The following is a 23,903-nucleotide window of genomic DNA, read 5'->3' on the forward strand; positions in this document are numbered from 1 at the left end:
AGCATAAAGAGTTTGCATACTGTAACAGTTCAGACACAATTGCTAAACAATGTTTTTATCCCAGTTGGATCCTTGTCTGTTCAGAACAAGATGTTTTACACAAGTGTTTTGTTTGAACTGGGGTTACTGTGTGCAGACTCCCAGTCTGCTGATTTTTAAAGGGGTAGTAACATTTTTATTCTCACATCTTTCTTTTTTTTTTTGAACTGGCGGCACGGTGGCGCAGTGGTTAGTGCGGTCGCCTCACAGTAAGGAGGTCCTGGTTTCGAGCCCCAGGGTAGTCTAACCTTGGGGGTCTTTCCGGGTCGTCCTGTGTGGAGTTCGCATGTTCTCCCCATGTTTGCGTGGGTTTCCTCTGGGGGCTCCGGTTTCCCCCCACAGTCCAAAGACATGTAGGTCAGGCGAATCGGCCATACTAAATTGTCCCTAGGTATGAATGTGTGTGGGTGTGTGTCGGCCCTGTGTGATAGTCTGGCAGCCTGTACAGGGTGTCTCCCCGCCTGCCGCCCAATGACTGCTGGGATAGGCTCCAGCATCCCCGCGACCCTGAGAGCAGGATAAGTGGTTCGGAAAATGGATGGATGCATTTTTTGAACTGAGAACATACTGATGTTGGCCTAGGATAGTAAAACTGATTGCTCTCATGATAAATTCAGCCATAAATGTAGCACATCTCACAGCCGCTTTGAGGAAGTAAATTATGCTCCATCTTGCCTCCATGGAAAAACACATTACGATCAACCCCTTCCAAATGCCCTACTTAATATGGGGCTATTAGTTAAAGATGCAGAGACCCGTACGACACAAGTTATGTGGCGTCCAGTGCGGTAGAGCAATAAAATACGAGGTGAGTAAAAGGGCGGTGCGCAGGGCGTTAGCCAGCTAAACTCTCTGGGTAGACTTGTGAGAAGCTGGGACGAGATGTTCTACAACACTACAACCTTCTGCCCCAACCCATCCCCATCACTGTTCTCTTGCTGTCTATCCCTTTTTGCCTTTTTTAAAAATGTGAATAGGCTGAGGTGGGCTAAAAACAAGTGCTTGCTTACTCTTTAATAGCCTCGTACCATGTGTGAAGTACATATATGAAAACCTATCTGCAAGGAATAATATACAGCAACATTGAAGAAGCGAAACACTATCTTCTGAGAATAAGAACTTTTTTGTATTCACAACATATGTACTCTTAGAGAATAGTGTAACAATGTAGTGCTTCATGCTACATATATCCTCACTTCACAGTTGCAAACTTCAAGGAGTGTAACAATGTAGTGTTTCATACTACATATATATCCTTATTTTACAGTAGCAAACTTTAAGGGTAAACATGATTATCTGCTCTGCATAAATATGTATGTTGTTTAATTATTTACACAGCAATTTCAGCATGAAAACTTGTTCACAACACCATCCACTTGCATTCTAAGTAGGGCCATGATGGTTTCAATTCATTTTGAGATGTCAGTCCTTCACAATAATCCAAAGTAAACACTACTGCACTCAGTCTCAAAAGAAGTTAGAAGATTAGATATTCTTACCCCCATAAAATATTGATGAGCTATATATTAAAAAGACACATTTTTTTCTGGAAACTTTTTCATCTGAGGCCAACATACAGCACCACTGTTTCAGCAAACACTAGTCCACGTAATGCACATTGGCCTGGAGCTCTTTGGTGATGTACCCAAGAAGGGCACCTGTTAGCTGCTGTTTCAGAGTCGGGTTACCCATTACCAGAGCAGTAAGCTGGGCCAAGTCTGTCCAGTGAACGTTGTCCAGGATGGTCATGAGGTTCTCATAGAGCTTCTGCTGCTGCTGGGGGGACAGCTCCATGATAATCTGAGGCAGCGGCTTGAACTGTCCGGTGGTCAGCCAGCATCCCAGGAGACTTCCAACAGCACCACCTTAGGAAGGGAGGTTAAGCAGACATATTTTAAGTTATAATGTAGATTTGTGAAAGAGTAGCCCTGCTGACCTTAACTGACCTTTTACTTTCTGAAGAGATATTACCAAAATCGTGGCTTGAATTGCTGGGCAGACAACACGAGAGTGTACTCTTAATGATTTTCACTAGATAGAGGAAAAACCTTTGGATCTTTTTACTCACCGACGGCAATACCAGGGGGACCTCCAAGTAAGCCTCCAGCGAAGGCTAGTCCTCCAGCAACCGCTGCACCTTTCCCTGAGCCCATCACTGTGGTCTGTATTTGCTGATTGGCGGATAGCTCACAACAGAGCTTCATGACATCATCAACTCGAGACATTCTTTCAAGTGAAAAAGAACAATAACTAGATAAGATATAACAATTGTAGATTTGCTCGAGGGTCTGACTCTAATCTCGCTAAACAAGGAATATGACTCTTGGCTGAATGGTTTGGAGACAGGTACACAGTAGAATCAACTCAACAATTTACAGAAACTGACAAGACACATAAAAAAAATACTGAGCCTCAAAGATTGCAGGATTGAATAATACCCTGTATTCGGGATCTAGGACTAGTAGGCTATGTTCCATGTTGGGATATTAGCCATTACCGATTTTGGTTTCCTCGTTAAATTAGTGGTTCTCGAATTGGGGTCTGTGGACCCCCTAGAATACCCTGCAAAAAGTAAAAATGGTTTAATACAACAAGAGTTCATTAAATAGTATCCCAGATCATGAAAGTATACGAGAAGCCATTCTAATCACAGGTTTCACTCTAACCCAGGCTACTACTCTCTTACCACGGACGTTGTTGGCAATTATGATATCCAACAGATCATAACTAGGCCCAGTGACGTGGAAAAAAGGTGAGTATCACGTAACTGGCTTCTATGAATGACAAAACCACTGCATCACGCCATGCTTCTCAAAATGATTCATACGTATTGAACTAGACTAAATTCCAGCGTAACTAACTATACTGTACTTGTGAAACGGTATTATTTATTAATAACCCCTACCTTATTGTACTATGAAAACATATAAATCGGCAGTTGATGCTTAGAAGAGTCGACATGTAAATTCAGCACACCACCCAGGAGTCATTTTTGTTTTCTTCGGTCATGGCCGCAATGCTTGATGGGAATCTGAGTCATCGGAACAGGGTAGCAGCCAATGAGCGCAGACTACTCTGGCAGACTACAGAGAATGGAACGCCGCCCGTCCATCCATTATCCAAACCGCTTGTCCCGCTCTCAGGGTGGCGGGGACGCAGGAGCCTATCCCAGCAGCCGCTGGGCGGCAGGCGGGGAGACAGGGCCCTGTTGTTATGTATATTTGTAACCGGTGGACATCTTTGGAGGCGATCTCCGTTTACTCTGACTGACAAAGTTAAAATAACAAAAATCAAAATCCTCCGGTCAGTAGTAACATGTGTTCTTCAGCCCCTGCGCAGATTAAATGGCATAGGAATATGTTAGTATGCTACACAGTAAGTTTTTTTTTAAATAACTTTGTTTATTGGGTTTTCAACATCGTCAGTATTTACAAAATAATCTAACTGGAAATGCATGTGTTAGGAATACAAAACAACATATAAAAAAAAACAAGATCATAATGTAAACTACTAATAAGACACGTTAGTCCCTAGCAAACGAGTCTTACCCTTTAGCCGAGCGGTTAGCGATGTCGCCTTGTGGTGCAGTACACCCGTATCGAATCCCGCACCGGGCAAGAAAATAACCGGTTACATTGGTGGCAGCGGTGGGATCCGGAAGTGTGCAGATCCTCAGAAGTCTCTTCGGAGCGCGGGAAGAACAAAGCGCGAGGGCGCGCTTCCGGGGAGGGTGACGACTGTAAACTACTAATAAAACACGTTAGTCCCTAGCTAACGGGTCTGACACTTTAGCCGAGCGGTTAGTGATGTCGCCTTGTGGCGCAGTACACCTCGTATCGAATCCCGCACCGGGCAAGAAAATAACCGGTTACAATAACAATGACAAAAAAGAGGGGGGGGTGCAAACAAACTACCATTGTCATTGTCATAGTTCAATGAATTCAGACAGTATATTTCCCTTTGGGTGTCCTATACACACGTACCAGGCCCTTTGCATTACCGGAATGTATCGTGTCCTCAACCTCATCCAACGAGGATCAGAATACAGGCTGTATATAAAAATGGTTATACATCACTCAGGAAACTGCAGGGAGGTGTAATCGCTTAACATGAGAAAAGAAGGGAGTCCACGTTACACAAAATGTGTTTATGGATCCTCTAAGTGTATGTCTAATTTTTTCCAGCTTTATGCAATTTAAAACAGCTTTAATCCAGAGAGCATGGGAAGGGGGTGCCGGAGATTTCCATCTAAGCAAGATCAATTCCCTCGCCAACAGGGTGACAAAGGCTGTTATGTCTTTATTCATTTTGGTCAGTCGTAATGTTTGTGAGGCAACCCCAAATAGGGCAATGAGTGGGCCTGGTTCAATTTGTGTGCTGCTTATTTCGGAGAGTGTGGTAAATATGTCTCCCCAAAAACCAACACGAGATGGGCAACCCCAAACCAAATGAACATGATTTACAGGAGATTGGTTCCACCTTACACAGTTAGGGCTAGACGTGTAAGTCAGGTGAATTGGCGGTACTAAATTGTCCCTAGGAATGAATGTGTGTGTGTGTGTGTGTGTATGGGGGGGGGGGGGCTGTGATGGCCTGGCGGCCTGTCCAGGGTGTCTCCCCGCCTGCCGCCCAGTGACTGCTGGAATAGGCTCCAGCATCCCCGCGACCCTGAGAGCAGGATAAGTAGTTAAGACAATGGATGGATGGATGGATCTTTGTAAATCTTGGATAATCTTGCTTTGGTCCAGTGAGTCCTGTGAATGAGTTTGCATTGGATGAGGCTGTGTCGGGCACAGATAGAGGAGGTGTGTACCCTTTTGAGTGCCTCTACCCATAATTCGTCAGACATTGTCAGGGTACTTTTCAGAGTAGGAAGGGGGGTAAGAAAAGTGTCAAACTGTGTGTCACCAGGAACAGCGGGGAATCAGGGATCTATGCTGCGGATATAACTCCGGATCTGTAAGTACCTAAAAAAAAAAGATGTCTGGGAAGCCCAAATTTGGTTGAGAGTTGCGCAAATGTAGGAAATGTATTATTAATATAGAGCTCTCTGAACCTTTTAATACCAAAACTAGACCACATAAAGAAGGCACTGTCCACCATAGATGGGGGGAAAACCCGGATTTGAGAACACTGGGGCATAAAAAGAAGTTGTCTGAAACCCAAAATGGCATCTAAATTGGTTCCAGAGCCTCAGTGTTGTTTTGACACATACATTTTTAGTGACGGCATGATGACGGCCTGTAATGGAAGAGCGCGCGAGGGAAGACAATGACGCCAGTGCACATGAGGCGGCCTCCATCTCTAGCCAAATTGGGGGTGTGGATATTTCTTTGCTCTGCAACCAGTACTGAATGATCCTGAGATTAGCAGCCCAGTAGTAGGACCTGAAATCTGGCAGCGCTAGGCCTCAGTCTGACTTGGGCCTCTGCAAGAGCTGTTTTCACATCCTAGGAGACTTTCCATCCCATATAAAAGGTAAAATTAGGCCATCGATTAAAAAAATCGATAGTCATTGAAAGAGATATAGGAATTTAAGGAGGGTGTTCATTTTAATAGAATTAATTCTTGCAACTAAAGAGAGGCGCAGCAATGATCAGCGTTCCAAATCGTCCTCAGTACGGGTTAAAAGGGGGGACAAAGCTGGCCTGGAACAGGTTTTCAAGTCTGTTTGTGACATGCACACCGAGATAGGTAAAAGTATTATGAACAGTTTTAAATGGAAAGTTGTGTAGAGAGAAACTTTTTGCGGCCACATTAAGCGGCATCAATGCACTTTTACTAAAATTCAGTTTATACCCTGATAAGTGACTGAAGGATGTGAAAGTGGCAAGGGCTGCGGGGACAGACAGAAAAAGGTCCGTGTCTAATTATACCTTTAATGAGAGGACTGGAACGAAGTTTTATTGCCAGGGGTTCTATGGCGAGGGCAAATAGCAAGGGCCTTAAAGGGCAACCCTGGCGTGTCGACCATTGCAGGAGAAAATACCCCGATTGAGTGTTACTGGTCCTGACAGAAGCTTGAGGAGATGAGTACAAAAGGCCTACCCAAGTAATGAATTTGGAGCCAAAGCCGAAGTTGTTTAGGATGTAAAAAAGGTATTTCCACTCCACCCGGTCGGCTGCACAGTAAGTTTAAGCGCCAAAGAACTTACAGAAAAAACAGCGTCACTTGCCTCTCGCATGTATAACAAAAAAAGCCCACGATTATTTTGGGGCAGCATAGTTTATATTCCTGTCCTCCCACGGTCACTTCTGAACAAACGTTGCCCACATTGACTGGAGGCATAGCATGTCTGGTTAACAACAGCTCAGCAACACATATAATACACATGAGTAATACACAAATTTTGTGTAATTATAATACCTACAAATAAATGACCCTGTTACATGATTTTGGCTATTGATATATTTTAATCCATTGAAATGTATATGGACATGAATAGGATCAGTATATTTTTGTTGATTGAGACATTAAAATACAATGCAACACGCTTCACATTGAATGAGTGCCAAGGCACAAAAAACCCAATGATGTAATGTATATTAGTATTAACTCCTATCACCACAAATGACAAAAGACATGATTAGATAGACAAACAGAAAGACAGACAGATTGATAGATATAGATATAGATAGACAGATAGACAGATAGATAGATAGGATGGTATTAAGATTACACAAATTCACCCAACAGCGTTTTTTAAACGAGTCAAGTCAATTTTATTTGTATAGCCCAATAACACATTACAAATCCACAATGTTAGATGAAACACAAAAACTATCGCAAAAAATTTTTTTTTTGTCTTAATCACACGGATTGATCGCCTCTATTGATTGTTTACGTTTGTTTGACTCTTCCAGGATCATACCGGTGTTTTGCATGTGCTTTAAGCCCAAAACAAAGCACGTTTACTTTAGTAACTCAACTATTTTCCAAACTAAACCATAAATTCTTTGGATTTTTTGAACCCCATTTTTTCCCCCCATATAAGTCGGTGGTTTTCAGATCTTCTCTGCTGATTTCCATTCATGTAGGTGCTATATGAAACTTGCAGCGAAGTTCATCCGTCAAAGCTGTAAAGTTGTTAAATCTAATTCCAAGGCAGGAAGTAATGTCTACATTCCTTTATCCACCTACTCAGCTTCCATGCATGCCAATCGTAACTTTTTTTCTTAAATATTTTATTCATACTTTTTTTGTCATGTACATTTGTTTTTTACATTGCAACAATACTGGAGTTTCAGTACAGGGAGAGTCAAAACATAAAAAGTAATAATTATAGTCTAAATATAATACAGCGTCAACCTTTCCTTGTGTATTTTATTTTATTACTTTTATGGCAATCTTTTTTTTCTTTATTGACTAATTGACAACAAGTTGTACACACACACACACACACACACACACACACACACACACACACACACACACACATACACACACACGCACAAGCGACAAACTGTACGGATGTCCTTTTATGGCAATCGTAACTACCTAACACGATTCTACATTTCCGGGCTTTTCTTCTTCTTTCTTTCAACCCACAACCACTTACAACAAAATGAACCATGAATGCCCCTCAATGAATTACAATTAAAAAAACCCATCAAATTATAACACAAGAAGCATCACATGCATTATAAACCATAAACATTACAACAGCCAACGTGGGGTCGCCCTTATTTATCTATTTGTTGTTGTTGTTGTTGTTGGTGGTGGTGGTGGTGGTGGTGATAATGATGACGATGGTAATTTATTAATTTATTTCCCACATCAAAAGCTGTTTACAGGATCGTCACCAAGTCGTCCCACAAATAATTGTCGCACATCCTGTCAGACAAGACTCGTCGGTTAAAAGTTTGCGTTGTTTCTTCCCCCGTTGTGCCATCCCGCAGTCTCTCTCTTACCCGGCCATTGATTTCCCGTCATGGCCAATGATCATGTATTCATTTCATCAAAGTTGAGCCGTCGCCGCGGTGTAATGCAGCTTGAGAGAATAATCCCCAGAATAAGAATCGCTGAACAAACAAAACGTAAAGCTAATCTGGCAACATGAATTTTAGACGGAGAAGCAGATGATTTGTAGGTGCGTTTTACCACATACGCGTTCACATTAAAATAAACGGGGTAATTTTGCCAAAAAATAAATAATTAATTTGTGGTTTGGAAAATGGTTGGGAGTGACGTACAGAGCGTGCCGAAATTCTTGTCAATGGGCTAAAACAGCGGTATGGTCCTTTAACGCTTACCCAGAGTGCACCGCGAGGACGGAAAGTGAAACATGGCGAAGGGTCTGAGACGAGGAGGAACCGGACACAACTGAGAAGGAATACGTTACCCCCCTGGAAATATTTGGAGATCATGCAGAAATCCTGAAGTTGAGCGTGTGAGATGATATCACTTCCGAAACTGTGGATATCTACCACTGCCCCATTGATGACTAAGACAAAAGCGGTGCTCAGGAACACCTGCCGTTGCATTCATAAACATTTCTTTAGGACTCACAACCCTTGAGTTTTGTTTTGAAGTCGCACAACATCCCCCGTCTTCTGTGCTCAGCGTGCACACACACACACACAGGCGTGGGACGACGATGATGACTGAGAAAAGCGAGAGGATTGTAGAAACTCCAATGGCAGCTGACAGACTTCGGGAGGAGCATGAAAAGGTAACGTAAACCGAAAAGCTATAGGTCGAGTAACGCGGCCACGCACGCTCACACGCGGTGGACCGAAGCAGGGTCGAATGACTCGCCCCACACACGTGGGTCAGTACCTTAATTGGCTGGCAGCCTGCAGCGTTTGTATACCGGTCAGATAAAATGTGCATTTGCCTTAGTACTGTCAAACTTACTTGCCCGTGGTTAGCCGTTTTTTTCGAGAAGCTTCCGTCCTTGCAGCCAGTCACATGTCCGGGTCGTCTTGTTTATGTTGGACAGATGGGGAAACGTCCATCGGTCTCTTCCTGCTGGCTGTTTGTTTTGTTTTGCAGCAGGCTCTCGCAGGCCTGTCAGTTCCGTTCGGTATATAAGCGTCCGAGAAGTGTAGTGCAAAAAAATGGTTTCCCCTATTTATCCTCCAACTTGTTTAAAAAAAAGAAAAGAAAAAAGGTCAGGTGATTACACCTAACAACTATCATGGAAGATGCACAAACATGCAAAAACACTGGTATGGTCATTTAAGTCATATTGTTACGTATCCTTCCAACTAGTTATGTAGGAGGACATGAGATACTTCACAACATATTCCTTAGAGTAGTGTACTTGAGACCAGGGGCATAGTGTATCTTGCCCAAGCCCCCCCCCCCACACACGCGCGCATTCATTCATTAGCCACACTGTTAATAACAACCACTTTTTCCCAGTTCACATTGCACATTGTCAATATTGAACACAGATCCTCAATCATCATGCATAAGCCAAACTCAACATAAATTGTTAAATGCACGTCTTGGCTTCTCTCCATTTATGAGCCCATATCTTATTGTCACACTGTCATATCACTGAGCAATTTGCAGGCAGGCCATGCATTGAATGACATTTGAAACGGCTGCATAATAGCTCTATTAACCCCGTTCTTTGCCAAACAGGAATGTCCAAATAATCTCATTAAAATCCTACTTTTTGATGTCTTGTTCTTTGTGCAATTGTGCTTAATTCTAAAAGCCAAGTACATACCTGCAGCGGTGACCTTGTATGAATGTTTATTTCAACAACAGCCTTCTCTTTGCCACTCTCATATAAAGCTGAGACTGGCAAAGTATGCAGGCAACTGTTGTACGCAGAATCTCAAATATTTGCCATGACAGACTGTAAAACTCTTCTACAGTTGCCATATAGGCTAATTTTTGGCCTCCTTGACATATCCCCTTCTTGCCCGGACACTGTTTTTGAGGACACCCTGTTTTCTGCAGATTTGAACTTCTGCCACATTTTCTCCTTTTTCTTTGTAATGGATCTTACTGGGCTCCAAGAGACGTTTGGTGTTTTGGAAATGTTTTTATATCCTTCCCCAACTGGTACTTTTCAAGAAGCTCACATCAAATTTTCAGACTGCTCTGGATTTCCCTTCATCTTCACAATCCAAGTTTTGCCTGGAAATCAAACAATATACTGTGGGAATATATCGGTATATTTAATCTAAATTTAATTTGAAACACCAAATTGCATACAGGTGAGCTTTACTGAACTTGTGATGTGACTTCTAAAAGCAATTGGTTGCACCAGTGCTATCATAACTGTGTCATAGTAAAGGGGCAGAATGCTCATCATCATCTTCAGTTGTTTTCATATTTATCGTTGTGCTCAAATTAAGGAGACTTTGTTAGTACTGTTTTTTTTTCACCAATGGCAAAAAGCCCAATTTTATTCTGTGATGATTTATTGTAAAATTATAAAATGTGAAAAGAGTCAGAAGGGCTAAATACATTTTATAGCCACAATATCGGCCAACTTCTCAACTCGAGCAACAAATAATTAACGTTGAGCTGTTACTCCCTTTTCCTCCTTCACAACTAAGCTGATTTGGGGAAGTAACTGTTTGAATTATCACAAGCGCCTTCAGATATTGAAAGTTGATCAAAGCTCAACTTGGGGGAGTGTCTTCCGGGTGACGAATGGAGTAGACATGTGGTCCTCAGGCTCTTGCTACATTTCATACGCAACTCAATTTTAGAGTCTCATCTGTACACAGTAAAGTGAAACTTGATTGTCCCTTTTTATTTAAATTTTTTTGCCAAAACAATCGAAAGATGACATCGAAATCGACCAAAACAGACTGTCAGAAGGATGATGCTCTTGTCGTTTCCACGCTGAACATGCCCGCCCTGACTAAGCTACTGGAGGAGCACAAAGAAGCCCTCTCTACGGAATTTAAATCGACCATAACACCACTTGAAGCAAAAGTGGACTATGTCCAGGCAATGGTACAGACCACAGACACCGCCTGACTTCCCTTGAAGCCACAGTGAATGCACTCAGTGACAAAATCGAAGTGATGGAGGCTAAAAGCACAGCCATGGAGGAGAGCTACAACAAGCTAAAGGCCAAAGCCACTGACCTTGAGTCATGCAGCTGCCGCAATAATGTAAGAATAATTGGCCTACCTGAGTCAAATTGAAGGTGCACAACCCACGGCCTTCTTCTCCAAACTGCTGGTGGAGCTCCTCGGTGACAAGATCCTTCCTTCACCGCCAGAGCTCGACCGTGCTCATAGAGCCCCAACAGCCAAACCAGCTCCCGGGTCTAGGCCAAGAGTGGTAATCTAATCATACTTATCCACCATTACAAGACAAAGGAGGCCATCATCCAGGAGGCTTGAAGGAGGAGAGGTGAGCTGTCCTACAGGAGAAAACCGGGGGCGATCTTCAAAGACTATTGCCCCGAAATCACTAGGAGGTCGTGTCGAGGCTGTACCAACAGGGTTTTAAACCATCACTCCTATACCCAGTGAGGCTACGAATCACAATCAAAGAGAGGGAAAAAGTACTCTGCATCGGTGGAGAATGCCATTGACAACCCAGCAAAACAATGTGTCACAATCCCAACTAGGGAAGAGCGGTAACTTAATTATAATGGCCAAAAACTTGGGTATACCTTAATATCTGTTATCTTTGATTAGCGCCGTTGTGCTGCGTGTTAATGTGCCCAGTTAGAGTTCATACTTTTATAGAAAACACAAAATAAGGAATGTTTGAATGTCTTTAACATTACACTTGAAATATTACTAAACATGGCACTGATTTATGTATATATGCCTTAAAGGAAATTGCTAACAAATATAGATGCCAAATCTCATCGGTTTGTATGTGTTTTATTGATGCTTTCAAAGGTTTTGGTCGTGTTAATAATAGAAAGTTGTTTGTTAAATTGAGTCAAAGAGGGGTGCCTAAATACATTGTGAGAATTCTGGCTTATTGGTATACCCACCAGACTATGCAAGTGAAACGGGGTAATAGTGTTTCAGCCCCATTTGGGGTTAGCAATGGTGTTAGATAAGGAGGGATTCTGTCTCCTGTTCTCTACAGTTTATATGTTGATGATTTGTCCAAGCACTTGAAAGCCTGTAACACTGGGTGCATGACTGGTAATACCTTGGTGAACCATATTATGTATGCAGATGACCTTGTTCTCCTTAGTCCCTGTAGCGCTGGTCTCCAGCAGCTCCTTAATATATGTTCTGTGTATGGTGTGGAGCATGATATCAAATGCAGTGCTAGTAAGAGTGTTGTCATGATCTGCAGAACCAAAGAGGTCAATTATCTTAAAATTTCCTGATTTAAGTGGTCTGATAATAATCTTGGGGTATGTAATAAGGTGAAAAATCTTGGATATTATATTACTGAACAAATGACAGACGATGGTGATATTTATAGGCCATGCCACATGATGTATGCACAAGCAAACACTCTCTCATGCAAGTTTGGTATGTGTTCAGTTAGTGTGAAGAGGTCTCTGTTCAGAGCATATTGTACACCACTTTATACTGCACACCTGTGGTCCAACTGCAAAAAAAGCACACTTACAGAGGCTTCGAGTAGCTTATGATGATGCTATGAGAATACTGCTAAAAAGACGTAGATGGTGTAGTGCAAGTGAAATGTTTGTGGCTACAGGAGTCGGTACTTTTCAGGCTGTTCTAAGAAATCTCATATATAAATGTATTTGCCGGCACAATGACTCTAATAATGTAATCATCATGAGTTTAACTAATATAAGATTCAGTGCCACACACTACCAACCCCGGCAATGGGACCATTGGTATAGCTGCCTCCTTGTAAGACACTGATTTGTTCCTTTTGTTATTTTGTTGTGATTACTCTGTGTATTGTCTAGGGTTTATCTTTTACCAGTGGTTCTTGTCTTTTATGGTTTCATGTTTATTTATTTATTGTTATTTTTTGCCATGTCTTTGTCTTGTTATGGACCCTGAGTCCTTTTTATTGTGGGTTTGGCTAACTAGCCGTTTGCTAATTAGCCTACATGCTACCATGCTGATAGCTTTACTTTATCAGATACCACAACGTTGCATACTAGGCAAAACCAGCAGGAGCCCCCATCTGGTCTGGCGGACAAACTAAGACCGAGTAATACAATGGGTCATGTTACCATGGGGCTGTGCTTCGGTGATATGGACATTTCTGTGAAACAATGACAGATGCACATAATGCAATTACCGTCTCTGTACAACTGGATTTGAACGGCTATACATTCATAGTTCCATTTCTTATGTTTACAATACACATGTACTGGCTGTGCCCTCACTTAGAAAAATTCTGGAAAGATGTTTTTTACACTCTCTCCAACATCTTAAAGCAGAACCTAGACCCAGACCCTCTGATTGCTTTGTTTGGAATTACTGATGGAGTGGAGCCTCATTTGACATTTGCAGAGTGCCGCATGGTTACCTTTGCTTCACTCTTGGCCAGACATGCGGTTTTGCTCAGGTGGAAGGATGCTGCTGCGCCCACACTTAGTCAGTGGTTTCGAGATGTAATGTCCGGCCTCATCCTGGAGATGTTGCACCTCTCAGTCAGTGGTTCTGAGAAGAAATTATATAAAACTTGGGAACCCTTTTTAACATACTTCCGTAATGCCCAAACGACATAACATGACATGCGTTTTACCTCTGCCCTTGATATAAAAATAACACCCGACTCCATGGAAATAGCTGCAGCTTTACTTTTTATTTATTTATTGCTAAATATTGTGCCTTAACACTACTCCGGGCAATCATGGGGGTGAGGGGATGGGGGTGGGAGGGAAGGGCTGTTTTATTTGATCACTATTATAAATGTCATTGTTATTGCTTCCTGTTCTTTATTTTTCTTTTTTTTTAATGTATACTTTATAACAATGTGGAACACATCTGCCCAACCGTGATAATTTCTTTTGTTGATAAAGAGATTTTGAAAGAAAAAAAAAGCTCAACTTGGTAGGGAACAATATTGCTTCTAGTCTTTTACCACTTGGCCTGCTTCTTTTTTTGTTTTTTGGCAGCTTTGTCATTTACCCAACTTCTCCAGTTTGCTGGGTCCTGTTGTCTGTCTGTAGGTCTGCATGCGTGTATAACAGTCCGAGTTCATTTGTCAGTTGAGGACTTTTATTGCAGTTTAATGAGGTACCAATCAAACGAGAGGCACAACCAGAGAACGGACAGAAGGACTAAGTGCTTAAGACAACTTTTGAACTTCCACATTTTCGGGGACATCCAGGTAGCGTAGCGGTCTATTCCGTTGCCTACCAACATGGGGGTCGGCGGTTCGAATCCCTGTGTTACCCCCGGCTTCGTCAGGCGTCCCTACAGACACAATTGGCCGTGTCTGCGGGTGGGAAGCCGGATGTGGGTATGTGTCCTGTTTGCTGCACTAGCGCCTCCTCTGGTCATTCGGGGTGCCTGTTCGGGGGGAAGGGAAACTGGGGGGCGTAGCTATGTCCTCCTGACAAAACTCCTCACTGTCAGGTGAAAACAAGCAGCTGGCGACTCCACATGTATCGGAGGAGACATGTGGTAGTCTGCAGCCCTCTCTGGATCAGCAGAGGTGATGGAGCAGCGACCGGGACAGCTCGGCAGAGTGGGGTATTTGGCCGGGTACAATTTGGGAGAAAAACGGGGGGAAATCAAAAAAAAACAAAAACAAAAAAAAATGTCCACATTTTCCTCAGCATGTGTAGCATTTGCAGTATTTAACAATTGTGTCTTTTCTTTAGATGTTGTTATTTCACATCTCACCTTATTAAAGCTGTAGAAGACTATAGGACTCAAGTCATGCATGTGATTTTATTTTTGAAATTATTTGTCCCAACAACAGGTAGTGAAAGACTGTGAAGGTCGGATTCAGCACTGGTGAGTCTTGTTAACATAGCGTGTATAGGTTAACAAAAAAGATATCTGTAAATGTGTCGCTGGAAAGCTTTACCTTTCTTGTAATTCACATTGCATGTCTAAGGCAAGGACAACTCGGTTCTCTTTGTCTTGCACTGGCTCTCTCGTTCAAGCACAGTTGATGTGAATCAGCATGCAAAATTTGATTGGCTTTACGAATTTGTGAGTACATAAAAATATAAACTTTATAAATATCCGTTTTTTGTATGTCTAGAACCTTTTAGTCAAATCATTAAAAGCCAAACTTGAGGCTTTCTAGGCTGCAACAGTTGTTTTTATCAGCAGACAGAAACTTCTGTTTGCTTTCAGTTGTGCGCCCCCAAATTGGTTCAAGCCAAATTCTCACAGAGTAAGAAGAAAAAAAAAGAAGCTTTTAGAGGAGTGCTTTGGCATCAAGTGAAAACAAGTCACTCTGTTGTTATCGTCTGATTAAAATAGAAATGCATATTAATTGATTGAAATCATTTTTAGGATGAAAGTATCAGATGACTATGAAGCCCTAACTGACCGCCTCAACACTCTCCCAGATCAGCTGTCGTATGACATCATGGTAGGTATTTGCCCTTTGCTTAACAAAAAACAAAGCAAAACACAAGGATGAAAAGTTTGCATGGCTGCAATCCCACACATAAACATCTTCTAACAACTGGTCGGTCGGTGGCTGTATCTTGGTCGTTTACATTCCAGCTGTCACATTTCGTCAAGCTGTGATGAAGCTGGTCCTAAACGTGCACTGTCTGAGGGTTACTATTGACTATGAAACTGAGGTTCTTTGTGTTTATCTCCATCTTCTCCGGTCTCATATCACCATCCTGCCACTTCTTGTCTCTTATTCATGCCTCTGTATTACTTTCCTCTGTACTATAACAGGTGCCATTTGGCCCTTTGGCCTTCATGCCAGGGAAGATGGTCCACACCAACGAGGTCTCGGTGCTGCTGGGCGACAACTGGTTTGCCAAGTGCTCTGCCAAGCAGGCTCAGAAGATAGTCGACCACAGGAAAAAATGTATGTTTGCTTTGAAAATCTGTCCTTGGTTCATGAGAGAGTGACCAGCTAAAAGTCATCACTGTGTGCTATGTTTCTTTGCCCCTTGTGGAATTAACTCTATTATGCCTCTTTTCCACTGCATGGTACCGGCTTGACTCAACTCGACTCGCTTTTTTTTTTTGTTTTCCATTGGGCAAAAGTTAGGGGTAGTACCAGGTACTTTTTTTTTGGTACCACCTCCTTCGAGTTTCCAAGTGAGCTGAGCCGATACTAAAAGCTGACGTGAAAATACCACTATAAATAAATAAATATGTAAATAAAATCTTAAAAAAAAAACTAGTCAACACGCCCACAAATGACCAGCGGGGCTTCTCCGTGAGGCGATACTATCTGCAGTGGAAAACGAAATCCCAAGAAGTAAAGTGAGTAGAGTCGAATAGAGTAGAGTCGAGCTGAGCCAGTACCACGCAGTGGGAAAGGGGCATGTATATGTCACCGTTCGTGCTGCTTCTCGACTCTGCCCATTTTTATCCAGCAGAGGGCGCTGTCGTCTCAGTGCTTGATTGGCTTTTGAAACGCACCAAACACCTTTTTAAAAAAAAAATCACTGAAATGGAGAATTTATTTTTACATTACCATATTGCCATGCTATTTTTCATTTCTTGATATCTATGCCCTAGGATCTATGTGTTATATATATGTTACTGACATGATGGACTGATGGTGATTGTTACATGTTTTATATGTGGGGGTCTGCGTGTTGGGTTCTTGTATGTATCTATTGTCTTTGTCTCAAGCCCTGTGTGCTGCTGAAGTTGTCTTTAGCTTGATAGTTAAACTGCGCTAAAAAAAACAAGGGCACCTGTCTGACAGCCGTCCATCAATCAGAAGGTGAAAGTGCCAGAATGGACAATTCAGAATTTGTTGTGTATGAAATGCAATCGTATGTTTAAGGTTGCCGCTGTAAGTTAGGGCGTGGCGGGTCACATGACAGCCATTCGGACGGATTTGACTTGGCTGCCTTTCTCCTCCCTTACGGTAAGATTCAAGTCAAGTCAAGTCAGTTTTATTTGTGTAGCCCAATATCGCAGATTACAAATTTGCCTCAAGGGGCTTTACAGCAACACACTATCAGGGGGTCTTGTCTGCCCACACTATCCGTCGAGGAATAAGGGCTGTGCCGTCCGACACGGGCGGCGTCTAATATTGCCCCTCGCGCACTCCGCGTTTCTCATTCTGAGCCCTGAAAATCTCATATCAAGTCAAATGGGCCTAAGTAACGATCTCTGATGTGAACATTATTAGAGTGTTTAGTGAAGCAGAAACGTGCTGCCACTGCCCCATCCACTCCACCCCGCCTCACCCCTCCCCCACACCCCCTCCTCTGACCCTGCCCATCCCGCTATTACAGAGCTAAGTGCTGTAATACAAACATAACTGGCTGAGATGTGTCAGGCAGCGGCTGAGTTGTCAGGCCTTCTGTGTTTGACCTTTCCCCACTTCCAGTTGACGTCGTTGACTGGAGGGGCTTGCCGTCGCCATGGAAACGGGCCCTTTACCGCCGTCAGTAGAAAGGGGCTTAATTGTTGTGAAGATTTAATGATGTGAAGTAGTATTCAGGGCAGGAAATATTATGAACTGTTTATGTCATCTTTTCCCCCTCCCCCCCTTTTTTTTTGCTTTTCTTGGAAATTTAACCACTAAGTTGGGATTGTAACTCTGGTGCCAGTGTTGCTTTTAATGTTTGGGTTTTTTTTGTCTTGCGTTTTATTCACACCTACTTCCAACGTGCAGTCAGCGGGTCTATACAGAGTCGGTCTGCCTCCCCAAACGCTCACCCGGATGCTTGTATTAATGACTCTTCATCTGTTTACCGCAGATGTGAAGAACGAGCTCGATGGCCTTCTCCAAACAAAGAAAAACTTTGAGGCCAGAGTCGGGTTCACCAAGGATCTGGAAAAAATGTCAGCCGTAAGTTGCGCCACTTTGGATATCTTGCAAATAAGAAATGGCGTATAGCGTACACGCGAGACCGTACGCTGAGGCGCATTGGCTTTGCTCTTTGTTTAGAGTACGGGGAACTATGTTGACATCAGAGAAGAGGTTGGAAACAGCGAGGCTGTCACCAAAGGTATTATATACATATATTTATAGCTAGCCTCATTCATTGCCTTCTGGGTCACCTCTGCATACTTTAGATAATACAGTCCAAAAAAAATCCTCTGCTGGAAATAATATTTTGAACTATTGTTGGACCTCTCATGTTGGTCGCAGGATTATATGCTAAAATTTTCTCTGTCCTTAGAAATAACATGAGTTTGCTCAAATAGGCTTATGCATTTGATAATGTTTATCCCCTTGTTTGCTTTAACAGGAAGTCACAGAGTAGCTCACAAGCCCAACTCCAAGCCCAAGATGGATGCCGTGCTGGATTTAGAAGAGGAAGGGGAAAATGGAGGAGGTGGTGGAGACGGGGAGCACAGAAAAGTCATGTCTGAGGAGGAGCTGTGGGCCAGGTTGGATGAGCTGGAAAGACTGGAAGAAGAACAAGATGAACATTACAGGTACATAAATATACACACACAGATCATCACGTCAGTGAATAATGCAGTGAAATAATCTAATAGCAGTATTTAAAATGGCCCGTCCTTGTGCTCACTTTGAAATGTCTGTCAGAATGTCTGACGCTTTGGACACAAATGGTGAGGACACGATGTCATCTTCGTCTGAGGAGGAGAAGGAGGCAGACGGTTGTCACCCCATGAGTGGACCGAGTCAGGACCCAGGCTGGACCTCCAGGCCTCACAACAGCCAGATCAATGGTAAAGCGCCTCCCAGCAGAGACAGGGTAGAAGAAAAAGATGACGATGAAGAGGAAGGCAACTGTTTGCCCACCATCTATTTCTCTCACACAGTCGAGCCAAAAAAGGTTCGCAGTTCTGTCTTTCGAGCTATTTTTGCTTCTCTCTTTTACTTTCCTGTTTCAAAACCTATTTTTGGTTTTGCAACTTTCTCAAGTTGAACCCCCATCCCTCACCTCATCCGTCACCTCTCCCCGTCTTTCATCCTCAGGTGAGAATAAACACAGGAAAGAACACCATGCTGAAGTTCAGTGAACGGAAAGAGCAGAAGGATCATTCAAAGAGGAAAAAGAAGAATTGCAACGGCAATGGACACTCTCACCACGAACTTCATAAAATCACAACACCGGTAGACATTTACAGGTGAAGTATAGCAGTAAAATATGAATCTAAGACACATGCCCATCCAGTCAAGCTATAAATTTAGTTTTCAGTTCATATGGGGTAAATGAAAAAGTATACTGTTTATCTTAGGTTGGTGGTTTACTTTTGTGGTGACGGATGGGGATTAATGAAAGGCAAGCTGGTTATAAGCTTAAGCGGTGGCACGGTGACACAGTGGTTAGTGCGGCCGCCTCACAGCAAGAAGGTCCTGGGTTCAAGCCCCGGGGTAGTCCAACCTTGGGGGTCGTCCTCTGTGTGGAGTTTGCATGTTCTCCCCGTGTCTGTGTGGGTTTCCTCCGGGTGCTCCGGTTTCCTTCCACAGTCCAAAGACAAGTAGGTCAGGTGAATTGGCCGTACTAAATTGTCCCTAGGTGTGAATGTGTGTGTGTCAGCACTGTGTGATGGCCTGGCGGCCTGTCCAGGGTGTCTCCCCGCCTGCCGCCCAATGACTGCTGGGATAGGCTCCAGTATCCCCACGACCCTGAGTAAGGATAAGCGATTTGGATAATGGATGGAAGCTGGTTGTAACCTCAGGATTGCCCTTTACTACCTTTTTGAGTGGGTAAAAAATTCTACACCATTGATTCCAGGTCTGTCTAGTGTAAGCTAATGAGAGCACAAGCTGATTTGGTACTGCAGTGTTAGCTGACTATTGCTCGTTTTGTGACACAAATTCAACATCTTACCATTAGAAATGGATACCTCCTTGACATGTTGTACATTTCTGTCTGTACTGTGTATTCAACCCAGTACTGCTTGCACAAGCCAAGAGTACCACCGCCATGCAGTGTGCCAAATGTGTAATGAATTATGGACACTGCAGTTCACTTAGCCATTGTTAGCACGTTAAATTATTATAGCATTTTTTATTAATATGTAAACGTTCTTCTGAAAAGTGGGGCAGCATGGTGGCACAGTGGTTAGCGTGGCTGCCTCACAGCAAGAAGGTGCTGGGTTTGAGTCCCGGGGTAGTCCAACCTTGGGGGTCGTCCCGAGTCGTCCTCTGTGTGGAGTTTGCATGTTCTCCCCATGTCTGCGTGGGTTTCCTCCGGGTGCTCCGGTTTCCTCCCACAGTCCAAAGACATGTAGGTCAGGTGAATCAGCCGTACTAAATTGTCCCTACCCTACGTGTGAATGTGTCGGCCCAGTGATGGACTGGCGGCCTATCCAGGGTGTCTCCCTGCCAACTGCGCAATGACTGCTGGGATAGGCTCCAGCATCCCCGCGACCCTGAGAGCAGGATAAGCGGTTTGCATAATGGATGGATGGATGGATGTTTTCTGAAAACTGTACTGATGAGAAAGGAACGTTAACTGAATTTATCAAAACTCTCTAAACAAATATAAATCAGAGATTTTCTTGGGTGGCTGTCCTGACCAGAATGTAGAAAACACTGGGTTCGTAGTTTATACAGTTGAATGCTATGTTAATCCAAAGTGATTGTGCTCAAGTTCTTGATTATGGTATATAGAAGAGTGTTGTGTGTCTGTTGCTCAGGCAAGAGGTGTGTCAGGTTCCTATCTTGTGATTGATCATGTCAGTTGATGATTTCTGTTCAGGTTGTTTGTGGATGTGAAAAACGGGGAGCCCGTCCCCAGAAAGTCCATCCTGAAGTCGCGGAGCCGGGAGAACAGCGTATGCAGTGACACCAGCGAGAGCAGCGCTGCCGACTTTGATGAGCGGCGGATGATAGGGCGCAGCTTCAGCCACGACGAGGCCACGCACAGCGACACCAGCGATGGCATTACGGAAGAAGACAGTCCCATAGCGATCCCACTGCACCCTGTCAGGCAATTTGAGGTACCCACACTATTTTCTTAATCTTTATCTTTGCCTTTGCAAAGTCTTGATCATTTCACCAACCCTTCCAATAATGGTACCCCACTTGTCGTTTTTTTCATTTTTGTTTTTCCATCGTGTATATCGGTTATGAGATCAGTTTACTCATCAGCTTCATTTTGGAGAGTTTGGATGTTGGACCTATATGCTGGACCTATGCTGGACACAGCAGCAGCAGCAGCTGTGTCCAGCGTAGGTCCAATATCCAAAATGTGGCGACAGGCATGGGCGCAAGTCCATGAATACTGGGATGACATCCAGCTCTTTACCTGTGCCCCCGTCCGTAGCGTTAGTGGTTGTGTCAGGGAGGGCATCCGACGTAACATTTTGCCGAATCGGTATGCGGATTGACAAGACCATACCGGATCGGTCGAGGCCTGGATTAACAATGGCTGCCGTCAGTGCTGTGCCCTCACAGGGTACCGATGGAAACTGCAAAACCCACTGTGGTGACCCCAGGGAAACAGGGAGCAAGCCAAAAAAAGAAGAGGACCTATGCTGGACACAACTTTACAACAGCGTCCCACAGGGTCCACAGAATACAAGTGTCTGACATGTTTCACCAACCCAGTTATCTAAACCACGTATCTGGAAGTGGTGAAAAGAAGTGCAAGTTTATCAAAATTTCCATTACTATTGATGGTCTTTTGCATTGATGAGCTACTTCCTGGTTCACTTGCAGGAATGACCGAATGACCAGCCTATACCTAAGGTAGTAGTAGTAATAACCATCTACTAAACTACCGGGCCAGTGCAATGGAGAAGTCATAACATGAAATCATGTACAGTCTTTTTTTTTAATTTTGCATTTCTTTACCTTTATTACACAGTGACAGTGAAGAGGCAGACAGGAAATGGGAGAGAAAAGGTTTTGGGGGGGGGGGGGAGTATCACATACAAGAAAGATCACTGGCTGGAATTGAACCGGCGATGGTTGTGACCATGTGGCCATCTTATATGCACTGTAACCATTTGGCCATGGAGGCGCCTCAAAATCATGTACACAGTCTTAACTGAGGCACTAGAGTCTTTGTTGCCGAAAGGACAGATTTAAGGCTCTTATTCTGTGGCACCATGGAATGCTGTTGTAAAGCTGTGTACAGCGGTGGTCCCGTGTCCAAAACATCCGAAATGACACTGGTGGTAAAAAAAAAAAAACAACCTCAAAAAACAGAATTATAGGGGCATCTGGGTAGCGTAGTGGTCTATTCCGTTGCCTACCAACATGAGGATCGCCGGTTCGAATCCCTGCGTTACCTCTGGCTTGGTTGGGCGTCCCTGCAGACACAATTGGCCGTGTCTGCGGATGGGAAGATGGATGTGGGTATGTGTCCTGGTCACTGCACTAGTGCCTCCTCTGGTCGGTCGGGGTCCCTGTTCGGGGGGAATCCTCCCACACGCTACGTCCCCCTGGAGAAACTCCTCACTGTCAGGTGAAAATAAGCGGCTGGCGACTCCACCAGTGGCGGCTGGTGCTAACAACTTTTTTTTGGGGAAATTGTTAACACCAGCCGCCACTGGACTCCATGTGTATCGGAGGAGACGTGGTAGTCTGCAGCCCTCCCCGGATCGGCAGAAGGGATGGAGCACTGACCGAGACGGCTTGGAAGAGTGGGGTAATTGGCCAAGCACAATTGGGTGAAAAAGGGGGAGGAAAAAAAAAAAACCACCGGTTGAAAATTATCATTCACGGGTTAACCAAGTGACCATGTATTCCTTTCTTGCTTGTTTCTCCAGGCTTTTTCGGGTACGGTCGTGGAGAAGGACCCGATGCCTTCAGCTGTACCTCATCTGACAATTGTTCCACCGACTCTGCCAACGATACCAGAGAGGAAACAGGAGGAGGTGGCCAGCGATGTGACTCTGGCCCAGGAGCCTCCTAAAAGGGTGTCCAAGTTCAAAGCAGCCAGGTTACAGCAAAAGTGACCACCAAGCAAGCAAGCCTCCAGGTCCAAACCTGGCTCTCTCTCTCTCTTTTTTTTTTACATCTTAAATCATGAATTGTCCTTAATTTCACTCTTTTTGCCCTTCCTTTTTTATATGCTGACAAGTCCTTTTTTTTGTTAGCACACAAAATCAGATATAGCTGTTCTGTAAGAAACCTTAGCAGTTTTATAGGGGCCATTACCTTCTTGCTTTGCCAACACACAGCCTTGTGTGCAGCCTTTTTGCTCTTTAGCCATATGTAGGTTTTCTTTTTTGTTTTTGTTTTTCAGTTTACCTGCTCTTGCAATACAACGGCACTAAACACTAGTGGTCCACTTTGCCTTCGTGCTCCTTTTGTGGCATCGGTTGTCGTGCCAGTGTCTTACATTTACTGTAACAAGGCCACCGTTTATCTCTCTGCTTTTCCGCTGATCGTCGATGTCGCTTGTTATAGTGGGAAAATAGGCTTTGCCACTTTGAAATTAATTTTTGAGCTTTTGTTTGTTTGTTTGTTTGGGTTTTATGTTTGGATTATTCAGCGGGATCGGGTGCAAACTGGTTGTCGTTTTCCTTTCTCTGGACATGACTGACTCTTCTGAATGTACATCCAACTTTGTGAACAGCTTTATGTAAAAAAATAGAAAATAAAAAATACAAGAGGTAGGGAAGAGTTACTGAAAACTACAAGTAAAATAAATGATTTTTAGGCTTATGTGACTCTTGCTCCTTTCGTTCCCCTTTTTTAAAGGGACATGGTGAGGGCAGCTTTTTCTGTGAAAGGATCCCCTTTTCACCAGTGTCCTTAAAAGACCCTTGGTCTGCCACGAGGATTCTTGCGTGACTTGGTATAGTCTACCACATAGAATGTGTTGTCGCCTGAAAATGAAACCTCGTGACCGAAAAGACACAGAATGGTAAAAGATAAATATGACCAGTGATGGCAAAAACCCATGTTTTGAGTCTCAAAAGTTTGCTTTTCA

General features: G+C 43.6%; 2 protein-coding genes across 3 annotated transcripts; one reads left to right on the forward strand and one right to left on the reverse strand.

Annotated features, from left to right (window-relative positions):
- Positions 1-610: 610 nt before the first annotated feature.
- Positions 611-9,103, reverse strand: zgc:112052 (protein C19orf12 homolog). Of its 2 annotated transcripts, none has more exons than XM_056281651.1 (3): positions 8,897-9,103; positions 2,108-2,265; positions 611-1,904 (listed from the first exon to the last, which is right to left on the reverse strand). In XM_056281651.1, exons 2-3 carry the CDS (start codon positions 2,262-2,264, stop codon positions 1,639-1,641), a joined length of 423 nt encoding a protein of 140 aa, XP_056137626.1. In that variant the 5' UTR covers position 2,265; positions 8,897-9,103; the 3' UTR covers positions 611-1,638. The 2 variants fall into 2 exon arrangements, with proteins under 2 accessions (XP_056137626.1, XP_056137625.1); XM_056281650.1 differs by lacking the exon at positions 8,897-9,103 and adding an exon at positions 2,945-3,041 and having other exon boundaries at positions 612-1,904.
- On the forward strand, positions 8,318-23,624 carry uri1 (URI1 prefoldin like chaperone). The gene is made up of 11 exons (XM_056281648.1): positions 8,318-8,711; positions 14,852-14,886; positions 15,397-15,475; positions 15,796-15,931; positions 17,793-17,884; positions 17,984-18,044; positions 18,288-18,477; positions 18,590-18,842; positions 18,986-19,137; positions 20,718-20,958; positions 22,735-23,624. Exons 1-11 carry the CDS (start codon positions 8,637-8,639, stop codon positions 22,921-22,923), a joined length of 1,503 nt encoding a protein of 500 aa, XP_056137623.1. The 5' UTR covers positions 8,318-8,636; the 3' UTR covers positions 22,924-23,624.
- The last annotated feature ends 279 nt before the right edge of the window (positions 23,625-23,903 follow it).

Source organism: Lampris incognitus, chromosome 6, assembly GCF_029633865.1.
Source record: "Lampris incognitus isolate fLamInc1 chromosome 6, fLamInc1.hap2, whole genome shotgun sequence".
NCBI lineage: Eukaryota > Metazoa > Chordata > Actinopteri > Lampriformes > Lampridae > Lampris > Lampris incognitus.

Bases quoted from the DNA above. Each gene is read 5' to 3' on its own strand.
- zgc:112052 (XM_056281650.1), bottom strand. From the start codon at position 3,000: ATGTCGACTCTTCTAAGCATCAACTGCCGATTTATATGTTTTCATAGT. The intron at 2,266-2,944 runs GTAGGGGTTATT...TTCACTTGAAAG, and splicing joins TGTTTTCATAGTACAATAAG to AATGTCTCGAGTTGATGATG. The intron at 1,905-2,107 runs GTGAGTAAAAAG...TCCCTTCCTAAG, and splicing joins TCCCCCTGGTATTGCCGTCG to GTGGTGCTGTTGGAAGTCTC.
- uri1 (XM_056281648.1), top strand. From the start codon at position 8,637: ATGATGACTGAGAAAAGCGAGAGGATTGTAGAAACTCCAATGGCAGCT. The intron at 8,712-14,851 runs GTAACGTAAACC...TCCCAACAACAG, and splicing joins TTCGGGAGGAGCATGAAAAG to GTAGTGAAAGACTGTGAAGG. The intron at 20,959-22,734 runs GTACCCACACTA...TTGTTTCTCCAG, and splicing joins ACCCTGTCAGGCAATTTGAG to GCTTTTTCGGGTACGGTCGT.